Source organism: Diplotaxodon limnothrissa, linkage group LG15 (genome assembly GCF_057381915.1).
Source record: "Diplotaxodon limnothrissa isolate DT_005_m linkage group LG15, D_limnothrissa_male_GT1.1, whole genome shotgun sequence".
Classification (NCBI taxonomy): domain Eukaryota; kingdom Metazoa; phylum Chordata; class Actinopteri; order Cichliformes; family Cichlidae; genus Diplotaxodon; species Diplotaxodon limnothrissa.
In genome coordinates this window covers 3,465,026-3,486,026 of record NC_140610.1, presented here as the reverse complement: position 1 = coordinate 3,486,026, position 21,001 = coordinate 3,465,026, and the positions used below count along the sequence as shown (strand labels likewise).

Below are 21,001 nucleotides of genomic sequence, written 5' to 3'. Positions count from 1 at the left end.
TGGACTCAGATGTGACCTTTTCAGCCTTTCTTGATCAGTGAGGTGGTGTGCAGGGACAGACCATACATCACATCAACTCCCAGGAAGTTCATGTGCTCCATGCTCTCTGCTGCGGTGTCGTTGATGTAGAGCAGTCTGAACGAGGGGTTTCTTCCTGTAGTCAGTCACCAGTTTCTTGGTTTCATTCACATTCAGGAGAAAGTTGTTGTTGCTGATCCACACTGTGAAAAGCTCCACTATCTCTCATCGCTGTCCTGGATCAGACCCACGGCTGTTGTATTCACAGTATACAAAAATCTGTGGAACAATCGTGTCATCATGTCAAGGCTATAGTCACTTAAGCAGGTGACTGAGGGTTTCTTTGGCGCTGGGATGATGTGATTTGTAGCAGGATGGCACAGCATCTTGGAAGCATGCAGACTTAAACAAAAAAAATTCTGTGGGATCTCAAAATTTATTTTCATTTTCATAACATGCAGCACTTTTATGAAAATCTTGGATGCTATGCAGGCACAAAAGGTTCCTTTGCTCACTGGTTATTAAAAAAAGTCACATCAAACTATGTGATGATTTTGTGCAAGATTAAAATGCTAAGTGCAAACGTTATTATACCAGCACTCCCCATGATGTTACCATATATATTATCATAATGAAGACATAAGCATGATTACATTCATTTCATATGAATTTAGAGTGTAGTTCATACATGACACAATTTTTTCTTTAAATTCTTTTTTTTTTTTTAAATCACAAGTTTTAGACAGGAATAAAAATCAAATCAGTTTTACCCTTTAAACCAGAGGTGTCAAACATGAGGCCCGGGGGCCAAATTGGCCCACGGCCATTAATATTACGGCAATGAAATTCAGTAGTAAGTAAACAATTTAAGGACAGAAAAGTTTCTATTTTTCAACATCTACTACAGAAAGTTTAGGGTTTTTGTTATTGTAAAAACAAAAACAGCAACAAAAACAAAAAGTCCTCAGTAAAATAAAATTTTTAAAAGAGAAAATCCATTCTGTTCTTGACAAGGATCTTTTTACACATTTATTTCTACAATTTAGACTCAAAGAGTTGTGCTGATTTCAGTTACTAAAGAAGCATTTCTAAATCATGTAGCAAAACTGAGACATAGTGTTGAAGCTGTACTTTCTTTTTCCCTATATTAATATATCTCAGGGACCAAAAATAGACCACTTTTTATGTAAAGTCCTTTAAGATCATTTATTTTTGTAATCCCTGTGACTCAAAGTGCACAACACTCCACTCTTTGGTCTGAGTGTGCCAGCATCCAGGATGTCAAAGGTCTGTCCCGGGACGAGAGTGAAGTCAAACCTCTGGAGCAGTTTGGCCATCACCACTTTAGCCTCCATCTAAAAAACACAACAGCGCCCACAGAGATGAGTCAGTGTGTTTATAGGTGAGCGGGTCTTCATGTTGACTTACGCTGTCATCCTCACCTGAGCAAAGTTCTGTCCCAGACACGAGCGAGGACCGAGGGCAAAGGGGTAGTAGCAGTAATAAGGCCTTGTTGAACAGACGAGAGACAGCCTCAGTTACTTTGAACCGTTTCACTCATTTAGTCTGAGATAATAAAGTGTGTGCAAATATTAAACATAATGTTTAATGTTTAAACATTATGTTTAAACATTAAACACACTGTTTCAGCATGGTGAAACAGTGTGTTTCTTACTTGGGAGCATCTGGGTGAAATCTCTCTGGATCAAATCTCAGTGGATCCTTGAAGAATCTCTCCAGTCTCCCGCTCACATAGGAGTTGAACTAAATATGAGAAGATTTAATTTTACATTTTAACCATAAATGTATTTGTAATTGCTTGAATAAGACCTCATTTTTTATCATCATCATCATCATCATTTATTTATATAGCACTTTAAAAACACACCTGGTAGACCAAAGTGCTGTACACTACTAATATGCACATAATAATAAAACCAAACAGCAATAAAGTTAAAAAACAATAAAAATGTCAGTTACCCACGGAGTTAAAAGCCAGGGAATAAAAATAGGTTTTTAATAAAGACTTAAAAACTGGCACTGATGCAGCCCGTCTAATATGGAGAGGAAGGTTATTCCAAAGCATCGGCGCGGCAACAGAGAACGCTCGGTCTCCTCTAAGTTTCAGCCGTGACTTTGGGACCGAAAGCAGCAACTGCTCAGCTGACCGAAGGGAACGAGTGGGGACGTGGGGCTTCAACAAGTCAGACAAATAAACAGGTGCCAGACCATTTAGAGATTTAAAAGCCAATAAAAGGACTTTAAAACGGATCCTGAATTCAATTGGAAGCCAGTGTAAAGAGGCCAAAATCGGAGTGATGTGATCAAATTTTCTTCTGCCAGTTAAAAATCGTGCCGCAGCATTTTGCACTAATTGCAAGCGTGACAAAGTGCCCTGCCCAACCCCTGTTAAAAGAGAATTACAATAATCTAAACGTGAGGTAATAAAGGCATGAATAACGCTTTCCAAGTCACGCTTGGAAAGAAAGGGCTTAACCTTTGATAAACGTCTGAGGTGATAAAATGCTGATTTTACCACCCCGTTTACATGGTCATCAAAGGTGAGTGCAGAATCAATTTTAACTCCGAGATTTGTGATCGAACTCTTTAGTTGGGAAGTCAAAGCTGCAAGATCAACATCCAGAGTATGAGAAGAACGATTTGGGCCAAATAAAATTGCTTCTGTCTTCCGATCATTAAAATTTAAAAAGTTTTTTGCCATCCATGCTTTGACATCAGTAAGGCAGTCAAGCAGAGGTCCAGTTGGGAGACTATCGGAATGACTAAGAGGTAAGTAGAGCTGGCAGTCATCTGCGTATAGATGGAATGGCACTTTATACTTTCGGAAAATCGCGCCAAGAGGCAAGAGGTACAATGAAAACAATAACGGCCCAAGAATAGATCCCTGTGGAACACCCCAAAGCAGAGGGGCCACAGAGGATGAAGCCGACCCCAACTTAACACAAAATGTCCTATTTAAAAGATAGGACTTTAACCACAAAAGTGCCGAACCAGTAATTCCCACACAGTGCTGTAAGTGGGAGATCAGCAAATCGTGATCCACAGTGTCAAATGCAGCTGTCATGTCCAACAAGACCAGCACTGCATATTTACCACGGTCTGTCGCTATCAGGATGTCATTCATAACTTTTACGAGGGCTGTCTCCGTGCTGTGGAATGGCTTAAAGCCGGACTGAAAGATTTCTGACAATTTAGAGTCATTCAAGTAGTCCATCAACTGAGTATAAACAATCCTTTCCAGAATCTTACTAAGAAAGGGAAGCTTAGAGATGGGTCTAAAATTTGATATGACTGAACTGTCTAAGCCTGGTTTCTTAAGTAAAGGATGTATGACTGCATGCTTAAATTCCCTAGGTACTTGACCAGACAAAAGACTAGTATTAATTTTATGTTTTTCTGACAACTTTGTGACAGTTTATACATACACTACCAGTCAAAGGTTTGGACACTTTTCTTATTCAATGTTTTTTTCATGAGTATTTACATTGCAGATTTTCACTGAACGCATTAAAACTTTGAATGAACTCATATGGAATTATGTAATAAACAAAAAAGTGCGAAAGAACTCAAAACATGTTTTATATTTTAGATTCTTCCAAATAGCCACCCTTTGCACTCTTGGCATTCTCTCGATGAGCTTCTTGAAGTCATCGCCTGAAATGTTTTTCCAACAGTCTTGAAGGAGTTCCCAGAGATGCTGAGCACTTGTTGACTCTCTTGCCTTCACTCTGCGGTCCATCTCATCCCAAACCATCTCCATTGGTCAGGTGACTGTGGAGGCCAGGCCATCTGACGCAGCCCTCCATCCCTCTCCTTCTTGGTCAAACAGCCCTTACACAGCCTGGAGGTGTGTTTGGGGTCATTGTCCTGTTGAAAAATAAATGATGGTCCAACTAAACAAAAACTGGATGGGATGGCATGGCACTGCAGGATGCTGTGTTAGCCATGCTGGTTCAGTGTGCCTCCAATTTAGAATACTAAATTGAGACTCTTGGTCTTTCCTGGTGCGCTCCTCAAGTGAGCCAGTTTCATTGTAGCGCTTGATGGTTTCTGTGAATGCACTTGGGGACACATTCAAAGTTTTAGCAATTTTCCGGACTGACTGACAGACTTTCTTTACTTAGAATTCATATAATGGCGAGAACCAATCAGCTAACAGGTGACTACATCATGAAGCTTATTGAGAGAAGGCCAAGAGTTTACAGCGCTGTCAACAAAGTTAACAGTGGCTACTTTCAGGAATCTATAAAACATATTTAGAGTTAATTATCTTTTTTTCTTCGCTACATAACTCCATATATCTTGCTTCATATATTTGTTGTCTTTAGTATGTAGTTATCATTTAGACTTACAAACATATTAAAAAGAAAATGACTCACAACAACGCTAAATCCCCCGGGTATGTGGATACTGTCAATCACCATGTCTTCAGCAACATCACGAGACGTGCCTGGAGCTGGGGGGTAAATTCTTAGAGTCTCTTTTAACACCTGAAGGAAGGTTACAATGAGAAGTGCACACTTTGGGTGAGTTATTAAAATAAATAAATGAATAACTAAATTTACCACATGTACCTGTGACCATCAGGACCCCCTGATGATCCTCTAATCGCCTGAGACAAAGAGGATCATCAGGGGGTCCTTTTGTCCCTCTGTGGGGGGTCACTCCCACTAGGTTTATATCTGGGACTCTCCACCATTTGACCTTAGAACTGAAGAAGCTTCTCGGACGAGAGGTGAAACGTCTTCAAGTAACTTAAAGAAGTCCAGACGCCCTTCTTTGCAAGCTCCTTTGACTACGATGACCTGGATGACTGAGAACCTTCACAGACTTCAGTCACTCCCATGCTGAAAAAACCTTCTTTAGATCCTAACAACTTTAACAACCGCCGTACAATTTCTAATTTACCCTTCATCTATAAAATACTTGAAAAAGTAGTTGCAGTTCAACTTCATTCACACCTGGATAATAATAACATCTACGAGAGATTTCAGTCTGGTGTTCGTTCATGTCACAGTACAGAAACTGCTTTATTTAAAGTCACTAATGATCTTCGAGTCGGAGCTGACTCTGGTCTTCTCACCATTCTCGTCCTTTTGGATCTGAGCTCAGCCTTCGACACGATCTCTCATTCTGTCCTTCTAAGCAGACTTTCCTCTCTCGGCATCTCTGACCCACTCCAGTCAGTTCAGTCTGTAGTCCAGTCTCTGGTCCAGTCACTCATTCATCATCCTGTTCAGCTCCCTGACCTGGTTACAACCATAGCTCCTTGACCACTCCCAGTTTATTCAACTGAAAGCATTCCACTCTCGTCTATTCCCGGTCACTTCTGGTGTACCCCAAGGTTCAGTGTTTGGATTTAAACCAGTCTTTGATGAAGGGGGCTTCATATATGTGGACGAATATGCTGTGGCAGTTAAGCCTTGCAGTGTGCCAGAAGGAAGCACAACATCCAACTTATTTTGTAACATTTCACAGATCCATCCAACTACCCATCTACTTTGTTAACCGCTTATGCTCTTCAGTATCACAGTCTGCTGGAGACACACGAAATAACAGAGACTCACCTGCAATGAAGAATGTCACGAAATTGTCCAGCATAAATTCCTCATCTTCTTCAGTCATGATTTCCTCTGAAACAATAAGAAAATTGACATATAAATTAATATTTGGCTTCCTTCTCTTTTTTTCATTTATTACACGTCAGATGATACAATGTCTTCTGTGTTAATGTCTCTATCAGTCATCTGTTTATATTCGGCAAAGCTTCCAAAGTGTCCATTTTCAAGCGAATCACAGAGCCAGCCTTCCTGATCAGTTTATTTAGTTTGCTGGTGTCATCGGCATGATGTCGCTTCTTCAGCATCAGCACGCAGACCACAACAAAGAACACTCCACTCGCCACAACTAAAAACTCAGTGTATTTGTTTACTCTTGTGTGTACTATTCACAGCAATTTAAAATCAATGCTCAAGGCTTACTGAGTCTATTCAAATGTGAAATTTAGGGATTACAACCTTGGTTGGCAGTTTTGATGATTTGTGTCAGGATGTCCTTGGGGACCTCGTCACCGTTTTCAATGGCGGCCTTTCTCTCAGCGATCCACTGAGATCCAGTTTTGCGCAGCAGGCGGCACGCTTCCCTCACCTCATTAATGTATCCTCTGTTCTTTGGATTAAACTGGAATGGCAGATTGAAGAAGTTAACATTCCATGCAACAAGACTTGCAGTACATACTTTCTTCTTCTTTGGCTCTTGGAGGAGGCGGACGCCTCCCCCTCTCCCTCCCTTATCTTCTCTGCTGCTGCTTCTAGGTGTTTGTCTAGTCTCGTCTAACTCTAACCCTCAAAGAGTTTCTCGGTCTTGTTCTCTAAAACCTAAAGAATTATGGATTTGATCAACTGGTCCCGTAATGGAATTGACAACCTGCTAGGCTTGGGAGAGCCCGATTGTCCTGCGGAGACGTTTGCTGCCGGATACTCCATGGTCGGTTGCGTCGTGTGTCTGGCAACACTCGACGGAGGACATTGAACGACATCTACCAATTTGGAACCACGATAACGGAGTTCGGGCTGATTGGAGCTGGCTTGGAGCTGGCTTATCGAAGAACAAGAAGCGGCTACAGCTGTTCAAAATCCCATAAGGCTGGCCAACATGATAGACGATTGGCAGGGCTGGGAGTACTCAGACTGTGTTTTGAACGCAATATGGATAACATCTTGGAGAAGAACAATGGGAATTGAGATAATTGGTGACCAGTGATGGACATTAAACCAACTGTAAAAATTGGATGCCGTTGTTTGCACTAAACCCAAACATTCACCAGCTTCACTCATGTGGCTATCCCACCGGCGCCAGCTGAAGGTCTGCCAAGGTCGAAGCTGACTGGAACAACAAATTCTTCCCATGATAACAGGATTGTTGTCGAACTCTTTGTACCTCATTCAAGGCCACCTGGGTCAACTGGAGACTGTTGACTGATGCTTAACCGGGCGTGGTGACATTTTCTCTCAGCTGAACATGGGATACACACACACACACGCACAAAACATGTACGCTGATACTCACTATCACCCTCCCTCCCCCGAATCCAACGCCTCCTCCCATGCTTACCTCCCATCCGATGTGGACACCGGATCAGCTGGAGGTGCAATCGAAGATTGCAGTGGACCCAGATCAGCTGTACACACTGGAATACTCTCCCATGTTGCTTGTCTGTGTTTTATTGTGTTATGGTGTGTTGATATCTGTGCATTCCTGGATTATCCTTTTGTGTTACACATTTCGATGTTTTTTTTTTCCTTGCTACCTAGCCTGACCTGTCTCCCCAATGTGATGTTTGTGTATTCTATGTACGGTCGGCAAGGTCTGTCATCTCAGTTGTGGGCAACTGCAACTAACAAATAAAGGCTATCTCATCTCTCATCTCGCTCATCAAAAAACACTAAAGTTATACCTCGAAAAAGTTGTCTCTAATGTAGTGAGCCATCCCTTTCAAACATGTCTCAATGGCTTTAGGGAACTGTGAAGTGTTCTTCAGCAGGTCCAAGTCCACCCCGAAAGCAACCTGAGATTTATCAAGGAAAAACACAAACATGAGGAAATATTATTTGGATAAAGACTGCTGTAAAAGCTGTAAAACTGACTGTAATATAAAACCTTAGTAATAACATCCAGGGTAACATAGTTGACAAGCTGGAGCATATTAGCTTCTGTTTTACTGTCGGCAACATCTGCAAGTTTATCCATCAGTTTCTCTGCCCTCTCATTGAAGGTTCCCATCAGACCTCTCAGATACCTGGAAGTAATGATAGCTTTAACCGGAGGAGCCAGAACCTGCCAACAAACTACCACAGAAATTCATTTGGAAAAAAATCTGTGGTTGAACAAACAAACTCTTTTGTCTTTTTGTGATAACTGTGAAACTCACAGGCTGCTGAATGCAGGGTCCATGATCCGGCGCTGTTTGTACCACTGCTCATGATCCCGTGCTGTTGCCAGGCCGTTGCCTAAGAGCCTTCAAAGAAGACAGTTGACAAAATACGTTATTTTATTCCTCTGAGTTTTAGTTACTGTTAGTTTTGCTTACTGTTGGCATTCAGGTTGCATCTAATCTAAATGTTCCTATCTGGTCCTCCTATAGTTTTAAGCTGTGCGTGCCATCTGCTGTCTTCTCTTATTATCCTGTGAGTATATATTATCTCTGTCTCCCTTTGTTCATTGCCACATTGCCCCTCTTCCCTCATGGTTGCGTATTACCTTATTCTGTGTTTCCCAGAAAATTCCTAGTGTTTGGATTCCTCGTTCCTGCCCAGTTATTGTTTGAGATTTTATGATTATTTTTGCTAGATTTGAGTTTATGTTCTGTCTCCTGAATCCACATCCTGCCTGCCATACAGCGAATACATGACAGAACGACGCGATCCTGATGGACTCACCGAGCTTTCTCAGACTGCCTCCACAGTGAGGGAAAAAGGCTACTTAAGTATGTGATAAAGTATTAGTACGTCATTGATTCCCATCTCTGCAGTACAGTCAGTGTTGGGGAGTAAAGGAATACATGTACCGCTGTTACGTATTTAAAACATAAAATATGAGTAACTGTATTCGGTTACAGTTACTGTTTATAAGGGTGGTATTTAGAATACAGTTACTTTGTTGAAATAAAGGGATTACACGGCGGTCTTTTCCTGTTTCATATGTTCGGCTCTGCCCTCTCTATTTTTGGTAATTCCACACCGGTGGAAACAAACAAAACACGCATTAAGAGGCTCAAATGCCCGTGTCTCAATCTCGCGTCTCATAATGACGTGAAGAAATATTCAAAAAATGATTTAATATGAAGGCAATAGCAGAGTGTTACATGCATAGCCCTAAAGCATGTAGCCTCATGGGCAGTGTAGTCCGTGCTGCAGGGAGAATGGACTGCCATACCCGTTATGTGTCTGTAAGCGAGGGAGGGAGAAAAAGGTGAGTGGAAAAGTACGAGCTGTCACCGAGCAGAAACGGGAGCTGCAAGCATGTAAATATAATAATAACCACTGCAGCCAAACAGAGAGCCTGACGAGCCCAGTTGTAAGTAAGCTGTTAAGACTCGACTGTACGCTGTGTTCCTGTTTTCCTCCGAAACAATAAGTTCCATTGAAGCAGCCTTTCAACGCCTCTCTCTGTCTCTGCTACCAAAGTTGACCCAGACAACAAAGTAAAGCTAGTTTTTGGCTACGAGCCCGACACGAACCCGACGTATTAGCCAGAGGTCCTTTACTACGGTTCAGAGCCACAGACCTGTTTTATATACGCGCGGAATAGTTTTCTATATGAGATCGCTGCAAAAAGTGCAGCCTTACCTAATGTCCACCTACTGTTACTCATTTATATTAAGATTTAAACATCTAGTTGCTAATGGTATGGTGAGTAGCCTTCAGTAATAGTAATAAATCACACAGCAATAGGACATTCATTAGTTGTTAAAAAGCATGATAATATATTAAGTAATCCAAAGTATATTACTTATATATTAAGCAATTACAAAATACATTTTGGGGCATGTATTCTGTAATCTGTAGTGGAATACATTTCAAAAGTAACCTTCCCAACACTGAGTACAGTGGTGGTCTGTATTATACCTGTGAGTCTTAATCTTAGTCCAGGTGTTAAACAAATAAGAGTATTGCAAAGCTCACTCCACCTCTAAATATTGGTAAATGAATGCAAAGTATCACACTGGTATCTACTGATATCTGCCTTTGTTGATCAATTCCAGCCAGTAACTGAAGTTAAAACGATATCAGTAACAGCACAGCCTTTTAGAACTGGTGCATCGCTACAAAAAAGCGCCTGATAAGGCAGTCTTACCTTTGACCAAACAGGTTGGCAAGTCTCTTATAAACAAGTTTATCTTTGGGGTATTTTGTGGACATCAATATTTGCTGAAGCCAGGAGCAGAAAGACAGAAAAATTTTTTTTAGAGAAAGAAGATTTGATACGAATATTATCAGGAGTTATGCTTAGTGAAACCAAAATGTCAGTAGTTCACACTTTGAAGTTAAGGGCAGGATTTGTGCCAAGCACTTTCACACACTCAGCGGTGGTCCTAGCCTGTTTGGCGCCCTGGGCGAACGGATGATCTGATATCGTCGCGTTGTTGTTCCTGGAACAGCATAGTAAATGTTGTTCCAGGAACAACATTGCAAGTGACCAATCACATTCTTGTGACGTTATTCTTTGGCGCGCCAAGCCATTCGTGCATTTATGAAATTCCAATGTTCCAAGGACAATATCAATTCTGCTTAGCGTTTATTAAAGGGTTAGGGTCAGGGTCCGTTGATCGGCGGACAGAGGCGGTTTCTCGCAGCTTAAGTTTTTTGTTTTACGGCGGTTTTTCCCGAAGTCGCAAAAGTATGACGTCACAACATTCTGATTGGTCACTTGCAATGTTGATCCTGGAACAACACCAGGGGCCCGTTCTTCGTACCTCGCTAAGTAAGTTAGCCGGATTTGACTGTTGACGATTTCGCGTGATCCTGGATCGTTCGGTTCTTCGAAGCCCATCCGGGACTTGCTGTCATAGCAACAGAGCCGTAAGCGTAAACCTGCTCGGGAGCAGGTTTACTTTATGTAAACAGGATTAGATCGCGGCCACTCAGGTATTTCCGCTTCATGTATACGAAAGCAACAGCGATATTTTACCACTGTTGTACCATAAATAAATAACATCAATGTAACTAAAGATAATGCAGCACTTGATCCTTTTATTGATGTCACACAGATACATACAGGTCATTTCCTAAAAAAGGGAAATGTACTATTAACATTCTATTACATGTATGTGATTATTACAGATGTAATTCAGATTTCAGAGTAGTAATTGCAATTTACTTCGTGTAATCAAGATGGGAGACCACGGCTATAAAAGCGAACGTGGATTTGGGAAGCCTGTTGCAGCCATGTCCTGTCCGTATACGCGAGCCACCCATTGCGGAAGGTGCAAGATTGATAAGGAGAGTCCTCAGAATTCAGCGTATATTGCGGGACAGACAGGATCCTTTAGCTCAGCGCGACAGTGTGCTCATAGAGAGATATCGATTTTCCCGTGAGGGTATTATTCACTTAACCAACTTGTTGACGAGGGGGTGCAGGACCACCACCTGTCTTTTTTTGCGCTGCCCCTTTTCTTGGTTGCTGTTATAAACAAACAAACAGAGTATTCCAGGGTCTCTGTCCAAGAGACGAAAAGCAATATAAGTGATCAATATTACCATTCTGTAGAATATTCTTATATTTCACTTTTACTTGTTCCCATGTTCTAGTGGGTCCTGTTGTGGCGCTAATGTGAAAGGGGATATAATATAACATAATGTAATATAATATAATGTAATATAATATTGGATAATATAGTGTGATATGATAAATCTACCCTACCACCTACTGGTGTTGGCCAGAGGGGCCGATGGCGCGATATGGCAGCCTGGCTTCTGTCCCAGGGCAGCTGTGACAGCTACCAGTGTGTGAATGTGAGAGTGACTGAATAGTGGCATTGTAAAACGCTTTGGGTGCCTTGAAAAGCGCTATATAGATCCACTCCATTATTATTGTTATTATTAAATTACTTACGAGTTTAATTTGTCAGCAACTTTCTGCCAGCCCTCTCTCCTTGCTTTTGCAGCCTTTGCAGTGTTCCCTTGCGTTTTAATTAGACTCTGAAACTCCTAAAATCCCTCACTCAAGAGTTCTTTCTCTTCTGCCGAAAAATACCGAGCGCGCTCCTTCGACATTTTCGCCGACCAATCAAAGGGTTGCCGATCAATGTTTCTACTATCGATGCGTAGCCCCTGTTGGGCCACCCAGTGATCTCACATTACTTCATCCAGCTATACTAATCGTCAACAACAGGTGTGTTCGGGGAACCGGAATAGCGAGCTCAGAGTTAGCGCGATGATTTGATCTTGGATGTGTCATTTGATCTTGGATGTAGTAAGCGACGTACGAAGAACGGGCCCCTGATCGTGCCTGGGCGAACACTCCCTCTGGCGCCCCCTCTGGCGGAATTATAAAGTGGAATTGTAAAGCGCTTTGAGGGTCTCAAAAAGCGCTATATGAAAGCAATCCATTATTATTTAAACCAACTGTTAACTGTATATTTCTGTACATTTAAGTATTATTATTATTCATATTGCCGCATTCATTGGCCTTTTTTACAATTAATTTTATTGTTTAATCACATTAAAATGTTCCTAATTTAATGTTTAACAGCACTTGAAAAAGGCAAAATCCCATGTAAAATTAGGGCAACAAACTGTATTGTCATTACTGAAAATAACCGTATTTTCATGAGAAAGTTATTTTCTGTTATTTTGTGGTATTATTTTGGCGCCCCAGCAAATGGGCGACAGAAAACCGATCGGTGCCTATGCCATTCCCAATACGCGCTGGCATGATGTCGGGGCAGCATGAATACGAGCAATTTGTTTTTATTTTTTGCCGATGCCCGTGATGCCGCCCCCCACTGCGATGCCGCCTCGGACCCATGTCGCCCGTATCAAAAACCGCTACTGCACACACTCATGCTGTTGTCACAGTTTACCTTTGTTGCCTCGGGACAGGACACACACACTACAGCGTAATGCAGAGCATATATCTTGTAGACAGGCCCATACTCATCCGCCCTGTAAAAGACATACTACCGCATAAATGATACGTTTTATCATTATTTATTAATCACTCCTACACACAACCATCGTTTACGTTCAAATTACCACTCCAGAAGTTTCTGGTGCATATTTCCGCCATTTTTCATTATCCTCAAAAGCGATGCTGAGTGTCCGAAGAGAAAACTGGGGAAGAAATCAAGTGGTCAGCGTCGAGCAGTGTCAGCAAAAGTGCCGAGAACTTTACCTACCTGTCCGTCGGTGGGCCGGGTATGTGGTCATATTTCATATGAATGTGTTTAACATACAAGCAGTATCCGAGAAACACAACGACGAGCAGAAAGAAGAGAAAAGTTAGCGTCTGAGCAGCCAAAGACAGAAGTTAGCTGAAAACTGCCATCCTGAGAAATATCCCGTAGACGTCTGCGTCAAAGATGGTTGTCCTTTCTATAACACCGCGAAGGATCCCTGGTTCAAGACCGAGGGGAGACACAAACAAGCCTCAGTGAGGTCACAAGCTGGTTTACCCCAGTGTCGTCGTTCTAAACTCGCATTAACGGGAGATCCAGCCGCCGTGGCTGTGGCGACCCTTTGGGAGGAAAAACAAGGGAGCAGCTCCAAATACCGACCGCACACAGCCAGATCTAATTAGGCGGAAGTTCGACATAGCGTACTTCAGAGAAGAGAGCCCACGGAGACGCACTGAATGTCACAGCTTTCGTGCTGTTATTTTGCGAACATTGTGAACAAGTGCAAAAACCCTCTACAGTTTAAAAAGGCTACTGCTGGGATTTATTAAACAGGCGCAGTTTCGATTTTGCGACATAAAGGAGTGGGCCTTTTTTTCGGCTTTGTATTTCATATGTGTTTGCAGAAGTTGTGCTTTCAGAGCGCAATAGTTTGGGAAGAGAAAGGCGTCTAATTGAAGCTGAATTTCAGGCCAATAGAGGGCTTTGAGCTGGCGCACACACTTGGTAAATCTGCCTCTAAGCATCATCTTTAGTAAATAAAATGCATTCCACCTTAAAAGCTGTCGGCACCTGCAGGTTTATTAATTACTTAAGGTTAAGAGATCAGAGTCCCGGAACACTCTGCTTTGTTCATATTAACATTATATTCAAGTCTTCTTCATCAAGAACACAAGAAACAAGATAAAAGCAAATAAAATGCATTCATTTCATCTTATAGTGCGAGGCGTTTATTTATCTCAGCAGATGAAAATGTCTGACATCTTCACTTTTCGTTTGACAGCCAATAAACTCATCATCCACCAGTCTTTCATCACGACTTCTGAACCTCTCCCGCTGTGAAATTTCGTACCTTACGCCGTTTATGCAAACTTTCTGGATTTGTTTCAAATTAAAAGCGCTCACCAGACAGTAATAGAGCTTTTCTTAACTGGGCTCTTATTCTGAAACATTAGTAGGAACCTCTTGTGAAAAACTAAACCGTTAAGAAAAATGGCACATAGGATGTGTGCCTCTGAGATTTCACTCTCTAATAACAGTTTGTTAATTCATGTTATTACTGTATACAGTTTGTCTGAGGTAGAGAAAGGGGGCAACTTCTCAAAACAGACATTGTATTTCAGTTTTATTTCATTTACACAAAAGTCATGTTTAAATGAGTGCTACAGGCAGTGGCTATGAAAAAGCAACTGCAATACATTTTGCAGTTCTCTCCATATTTTGCTTACAAGGAGCCAGATTTTCCTTTAATTATTTAAAGTGGTATTAATCATTCAAGCATACAATAGGCACCTATAACTCAAGTGATGAATCAGTGATGTGTCTGCACATAACAGACAGCTTTGAAAGTGTCTTTTATATTTAGGAAATTTGTTACTAACAGAAAAGAAGTTCCTATGTTCTAAGCAAAATAAAAGAAATTAGCTTTGCACAGTATGTGTCTGTGTATATTTATATGTGTGTGTATATGTGTGTACATACATACAGTAGCAAATGGTATTGATCCTAGCTTCCTCAAAAATGTTTCCATAATAATAATAGATTATTCCAGTGAAGACATAAAAATAGTTATAAGCATTTCATATGAATATATTGCGTGTATTACGATCATACATGAGACTATTTTCATTACAAGGATTTCTTTAAAAAATCAGTTTTCAGACAAGAGTAAAAACTCTGCCCCACCATATAGATACCTATGACCTGTTCCAATGTGAAGTCCGTTAAGATCCTTTATTTTTGTAATCCCTGTGACCCAAAGTGCACAACACTCCACTCTTTGGTCTGAGTGTGCCAGCATCCAGGATGTCAAAGGTCTGTTCTGGGACGAGAGTGAAGTCAAACCTCTGGAGCAGTTTGGCCATCACCACTTTAGCCTCCATCTAAAAAACACAACAGCGCCCACAGAGATGAGTCAGTGTGTTTATAGGTGAGCGGGTCTTCACATTATGTTGTCATCCTCACCTGAGCAAAGTTCTTTCCCAGGCACGCACGAGGACCGAGGGAAAAAGGGTAGTAGCAGTAATAAGGCCTTGTTGAACAGACAAGAGACAGCCTCAGTTACTTTGAACAATTTAACTCATTTTATCTGAGATAATAATGGGTGTACAAACATTATTATGTAAAACATGTCAGCATGGTGAAACAGTGTGTTCTTTACTTGGGAGCATCTGGGTGAAATCTGTCTGGATCAAATTTCAGTGGATCCTCGAAGAATTTGTCCAGTCTCCCACTCACATAGGAGTTGAACTAAACATTAGAAAATATTGTATTTACTTATCTTGATGTTTATACAGAAGTGTATTTCCTGCTTTGCTAGAAACACATCAAAAAATACATGTCTCACTAAAGCATTTATTCCTCCAGGTATGTGGATCCCATCATGTGTATGATTAGAAGCACACACACACACACACACACACACACACACACACACACACACACACACACACACACACACACACATATACATCCATCTTCAAACCAGGAGATATTAAAACATATTTAAAATCTTCACAACTTACAAGAGCAACAAATCCTCCAGGTATGTGGATCCCATCAATCACCATGTCTTCAGCAATATGACGAGATGTGCGCGGAGCTGTGGGGTACATTCTCAGAGTCTCTTTTAACACCTGGGAGAAGATGTATACAATTCATACGGCACATCTTGTGTATATATATATATATATATATATAACACCGTTCTACTCAACAGAGCAGTGAAAATGCTTAAAACCACAAATCTCATTAATGCAGAAGACCAAGGATACTTTAAGATACAGAAAAATAGTACCACAATTTTCAAATTGCCACATGTACCTGTGACAGGTAGACCAACTTGCCCAGGTCATCGTAGCTTATTTCATGTTTCATCCCAATAACATCGTCCACTTCTTTCTTCGCTCTGAGAAATGAGAAAACTCCATAAGAAACCAAAGTCTATTTGCTATAGTGGAAACTGTCGCGCAATATATTTTGACTTTTTACTTCTCCAGTATATCTGGATGTCTTCCAAGTTCCATGATTGCAAAAGCCAGCTGATTGGCTGTTGTTTCTTGGCCTGGAATAGCATAAATTACACACGACATTAGGCAGTACAAAAGATGTATGCAGCTATTGTAACATCATTCACTGGTCTGATTGCAAAGCTGCAAGATGAGAGTTTCCACCATCTTGATTCCAAAAAGAAAAGGATGTGATGATGAGGGGGTCAGCCCACACACCTGACATTTGACTGACAAACCAATGAATGTGTTGTTTAATACTACAGATCGGCCCCAGCCACCTTCTCCTCAAAGACAGTATGGCTAGCATACTGGTTTTTGATTCAGTGTTGACCCAGGATGAGTGCCTGAGCCTATAAACTCTGCAGGTTTTACAAAATCACATTAAAAACAGCACCACTGAAAGCCATTTATGGAAAAAGTCATTTTTCCATAGACTTCTATAGGAACAGGAGCAACCGCATATATCGCCATTTCGTGGGCTTCAGAAAGAAAGCAGGTTTAATTCACTTCCATTTTAAAGTTCACTTTTAAGACACTGTAAATGACCACGGCAGACCCGGGTGCAAGTTCATGCTTTGCAGCATACTTTATTGACTCACACGGTTGCTGTTCACAATGCTCACAGAGCTGCAGCTCTCCCGCTGCCTGCTCAACATTATCGCAACCACAAATACAGCACCCATTACAATGCGTGATTGCACGCCCCGCCACAGACACAAAAGCTATTTCCATCTTTGATATACAGTCTATAACAATACATCCATCATCTGGATGGTCAGTAGTCCATGAAAATGAATGTATGTTGTGAATACCTGCAATAGATAACATTTTATAAAGATGAAACCATTTGGCATTAAGTTAAAAATTGATGCTTAAAGTGGTGACTGCATTGTGCGCCTTTTAACACAGCAAACCTTTTGGTGTTCCACAAAGATAGAGCAGGCCCAAATTATTGTGTAATATTTCATACATCAGTCCATTTTCTTAATTGTTTTCTTAACCTATCCCAGCTGTCACTGAGAAAATGGCACTATCCTCCCTGATCAGATCGCCAGTCAATCACAGGGCACTACTTCTAACATCAAAGATGAAATAACAGAGACTCACCAGCAATGAAGAATGTCACAAAATTATCCAGCATAAACTCCTCATCTTCTTCAGTCATGCTGTCCTCTGAAATGATAAAAAACTACCTATAAATGATTTGACATCTACCATGTTAAGATGTGCTCTCATCATGAACAGGTACTAACACAAACCTCCAAGGAGAGTTCATATGGGAGACACTGAACTTATGCTGTCCTATCATTTTTTTTCAGTGTGTTTATTTACTCGTTTTTATGCTCTTCACACAGATTCAACAAGATTCTATATTATTGCTCTTATCTAGTCTAGTCTAATGTGAAATTTGGGAACTCCAACCTTGGCTTGCAGTTTTGATGATTTGTGTCAGGATGTCTTTGGGGACCTTGTCACCGTTTTGCATGGCGGTCTTTCTCTCACTGATCCACTTGGCTCCAGTTGTACGGAGCAGGTGGCACGCTTCCCTCACCTCATTAATGTATCCTCTGTTCTTTGGATTGAACTGGAATGGAAAACTGACAGGTTTAGGATGGCATTCAGATAACAATGTTGTTGGCAGAACTACTGCATAACAACAAACGCTGAAGTAATACCTGAAAAAATCCGTCTCTAAGGTAGTAAACCATTCCTTTCAGACATGTCTCAATGGCTTTAGGGAAAGGTGAACTATTCTTCAAGAGGTCCAAGTCCACCCCAAAGGCAACCTGAAATTTATCAAGAAAAAAGTATACACAAATATGCACACACACACTCACCCTTTGGAAGGGTAAAAATGACTGCAATATAAAACCTTAGTAATAACATCCAGGGTGACACAGTTGACAAGATGGAGCATATTAGCTTCTTTTTTACTGTCAGCAACATCTGCAAGTTTATCCATCAGTTTCTCTGCCCTCTCATTGAAGGTTCCAGTTAGACCTCTCAGATACCTGGAAGTAATGATAGCTTTAGACGGAGAAGCAGCACATCCAAGACATCCCAACAAACTATCACAGAAATGAATTAACGGATACTGTTGCACAGAAAAAAGAAAAACCTTCCTACTATCTGCTACTATCTCCCTACTGTTTCTACTAGTTCTCTGGGTGAAATTGCCTTGTTGATGCCAGAGATGGGATGAGAACGTCCAGACTGCTACAAACTGAGTAACTACTCATTACAAATCCTCTTAAACTGGTTTCTTCCACCTCTTTCCATCTCTGTAATATTCTTTGTCAATATTTTTGATATTTAAAATTGAGCGATTTTTGATAAATTTGTGCTATTTGTCAAATTTGTAAATTCTGTAACATGTTGTATTATTTAATTAGTGTAGTCTGTTACTGTAACTGTCTTGGAGCAACTGTAATCCAAATAGTTTCCTTAGGGATTAATAAAGTATTCAGAGTCTGATTCTTAACCGTGCTAATGAGTTCACTGTGTTCAAATGGGCTCCACAGTCAGCTCTCTAATTCCAGCTGAGGTCCTTTAGGATGTGGCGGATTTGAATGATGGATGCACAGCCAACAAATGTGCAGCAACTGCATGATGCCATATGGACCAAAATACCAAAAATCAACCAAAACGTATTTCCAGCACTGGTTGAATGTATGCCATGAAGAAATGAGGCAGTTCTTAAGGCAAAAGTGGTTTCAGCCTGGTAAAGGCAAGGTATACCTTATAAAGCAACAAATGCATAACTCACGTGCTGCTGAACGCAGGGTCCATGATCCGGCGCTGTTTGTACCACTTCTCATGATCCCGTGCTGTTACCAGGCCATTGCCAAAGAACCTTCAAAGAAGGAAGTTGAGAAAACATTCTCACAAAACCCAATTCCTAATTGCTGTTAAAATAAAAGCATTTTTTCAAAATGTCTTCAAATGGAATAATCATAAAAATATATAACATTTCTCATTTTTTAAAGTATATTATAGTGCACACCAGATCTGCGCTGGCTAAATCAGCAGAGGTAGTGTATTGAAGAGCTGGATGACTTTAAAACAGTTTGGTTATTTATTCATGAAAAGACATCATTTTATCGTGAGAATTTAATTTTGTTCCACTGATAAAGCAAAATGTAAATAAACAAGTCTGATGCTAATGTAGAGAAGCAACCTAAGTAGCCTGATAAGGCAGTCTTACCTTTGACCAAATAGGCTGAAGAGTTTTTTGCAAAGAAATTTATCTTTGGGGTACTTTGGGGACATCAGGATTTCCTGAATCCACAAACATAAAGTAGAATCAGAATCAGAAGACTTTATTTATCCCCAAGGGGCAATTAACAAACAATGTTCAGCATATGTTGAAGATAAGAACAATAAGAACAGGAAATAGGAGTGAAATAATAAATACACAGAATATACAGTATATACAGTTTTAAAATTAAAGTGACTGAAGGTGAATAAATAACTCTAAGTGACTAAAAGTGAATAAAGTGTCAGTAGTGTAGGAAGAGTGTAGTTTATGGGTGTGGGAAATGAAATGAAACATTGCAAGAAATTGGATTTATGCAAATATTATCGAGAGTTAGGCTTAATGTAGTTATTTTTTATTATTTGGCAATTTAACAATTGCAGGATTTCTGCCCAGCACTTTCACACTGTTTCACCTTTGTTGCCTCTGGACTGGACACGCACACTACAACGTAATGAAGACCATTTGTCCTGTAGACAGGCCCATACTTCTCGGCCCTGTAAAGGACATGCTGACCTTTAAATATTATTAATCACAACTTTTTAAAAACCGCACAAAAACATCGTTTACGCTCCACTTACCACTCCAGATATTTGTCGTGTATAACTCCGCCATTTTTCATTATCCTCAAAAACGACGGTGAGTGTCCCAGAAGAAAACTGAGGACAAAAACAGCTGGTCATTCTCTGGTAATGCCAGTACAGGGGTTTCGACGACGGCTTCGCCTACCTGTCCCTCGGTGGGCCGGGTATGTGGTCATATTTCATATGAATGTGTCTAACATACAAGCAGTATGCAAGAAATGCAACGATAAGCAGAAAGAAGAAAAATGTAAGTGATGGAGTTGCTAAAGTCAGAAATACGCTGAAAACTGCCATCCTGAAAAAATGTCTGATATATGTCCGGGTTAAAAATTGCTGCTCTTTCAGTTAGGCAGCCCCAGCCTGAAAGAAGACGGACTTGTTTGGACGATCTGATTTCCTCGTGTCAGCATTTTTGTTCCCACATCATCATAATTAATGTTGTTCCAGGTTCAACATTGCAAGTGACCAATCACCTTCTTGTGACGTCATTCCTTTGTTGTCCCTGGGACATCGCGTAAATGTTGTCCCTGAGACATCGCGTAAATGTTGTCCCTGGGACATCGCGTAGATGTTGTCCCTGGGACATCGCGTAGATGTTGTCCCTGGGACATCATGTTAAAGTTGCCAGAGACATACCATATGAAAGTTTAGCTTCTTTTAGCCCCTGTTTGTTTTATATTATTTTATATATATATATATATATTTTTTAATATTATATTTAATATTTACATTGTATTGCAAAAAACCCCAAAACAAGTTAAAATGAATTAATGAATATTGACTAATTAAACCTTCGTTATTTTTCCACCAGAAATGGACGACATAATTAGAAGAAGTGTTCTGAATGACGGAAAAAAAAAACTGGAAAAGACACACAACTTTGTGTGCATGTGTCACAATGCCAGGAGGACCCATTCAGTGTTGTGTTAGAAAAATTGAACTCATTAACCCTTCATGGACATTATAAATGTTTAAATGTTGCCTCAGGTAAAGACAG

General features: G+C 40.6%; 1 protein-coding gene and 1 pseudogene across 2 annotated transcripts; both read right to left on the bottom strand.

The window, feature by feature from the left end:
* Positions 1-1,215: 1,215 nt before the first annotated feature.
* On the bottom strand, positions 1,216-13,086 carry LOC146616812 (cholesterol 24-hydroxylase-like; annotated as a pseudogene). The gene is made up of 14 exons (XR_014906870.1): positions 12,938-13,086; positions 12,795-12,872; positions 12,623-12,704; positions 9,895-9,968; positions 7,970-8,056; positions 7,699-7,837; positions 7,496-7,606; positions 6,057-6,219; positions 5,532-5,672; positions 5,191-5,196; positions 4,419-4,594; positions 1,694-1,782; positions 1,461-1,527; positions 1,216-1,373 (listed from the first exon to the last, which is right to left on the bottom strand). The product of XR_014906870.1 is annotated as a cholesterol 24-hydroxylase-like (transcript).
* Positions 13,087-14,877: 1,791 nt separating this feature from the next.
* LOC146616811 (cholesterol 24-hydroxylase-like) lies at positions 14,878-20,298 on the bottom strand. The gene is made up of 15 exons (XM_085371870.1): positions 20,150-20,298; positions 20,002-20,079; positions 19,836-19,917; positions 19,370-19,443; positions 18,932-19,018; positions 18,038-18,176; positions 17,841-17,951; positions 17,587-17,749; positions 17,272-17,337; positions 16,145-16,217; positions 15,977-16,061; positions 15,679-15,789; positions 15,315-15,403; positions 15,119-15,185; positions 14,878-15,036 (listed from the first exon to the last, which is right to left on the bottom strand). The coding sequence occupies exons 1-15, from the start codon at positions 20,296-20,298 to the stop codon at positions 14,878-14,880; spliced, it is 1,533 nt and encodes a 510-aa protein (XP_085227996.1).
* Between the last annotated feature and the right edge of the window lie 703 nt (positions 20,299-21,001).

What these genes read in the sequence shown, in the direction of transcription:
- LOC146616811 (XM_085371870.1), bottom strand. Translation starts at nt 20,298, where the DNA reads ATGGCAGTTTTCAGCGTATTTCTGACTTTAGCAACTCCATCACTTACA. An exon ending in CCCTGGATGTTATTACTAAG is followed by an intron (nt 17,952 to 18,037) that starts GTTTTATATTGC and finishes GATAAATTTCAG; the next exon opens with GTTGCCTTTGGGGTGGACTT. An exon ending in AGTTGGTCTACCTGTCACAG is followed by an intron (nt 15,790 to 15,976) that starts GTACATGTGGCA and finishes ATCTTCTCCCAG; the next exon opens with GTGTTAAAAGAGACTCTGAG.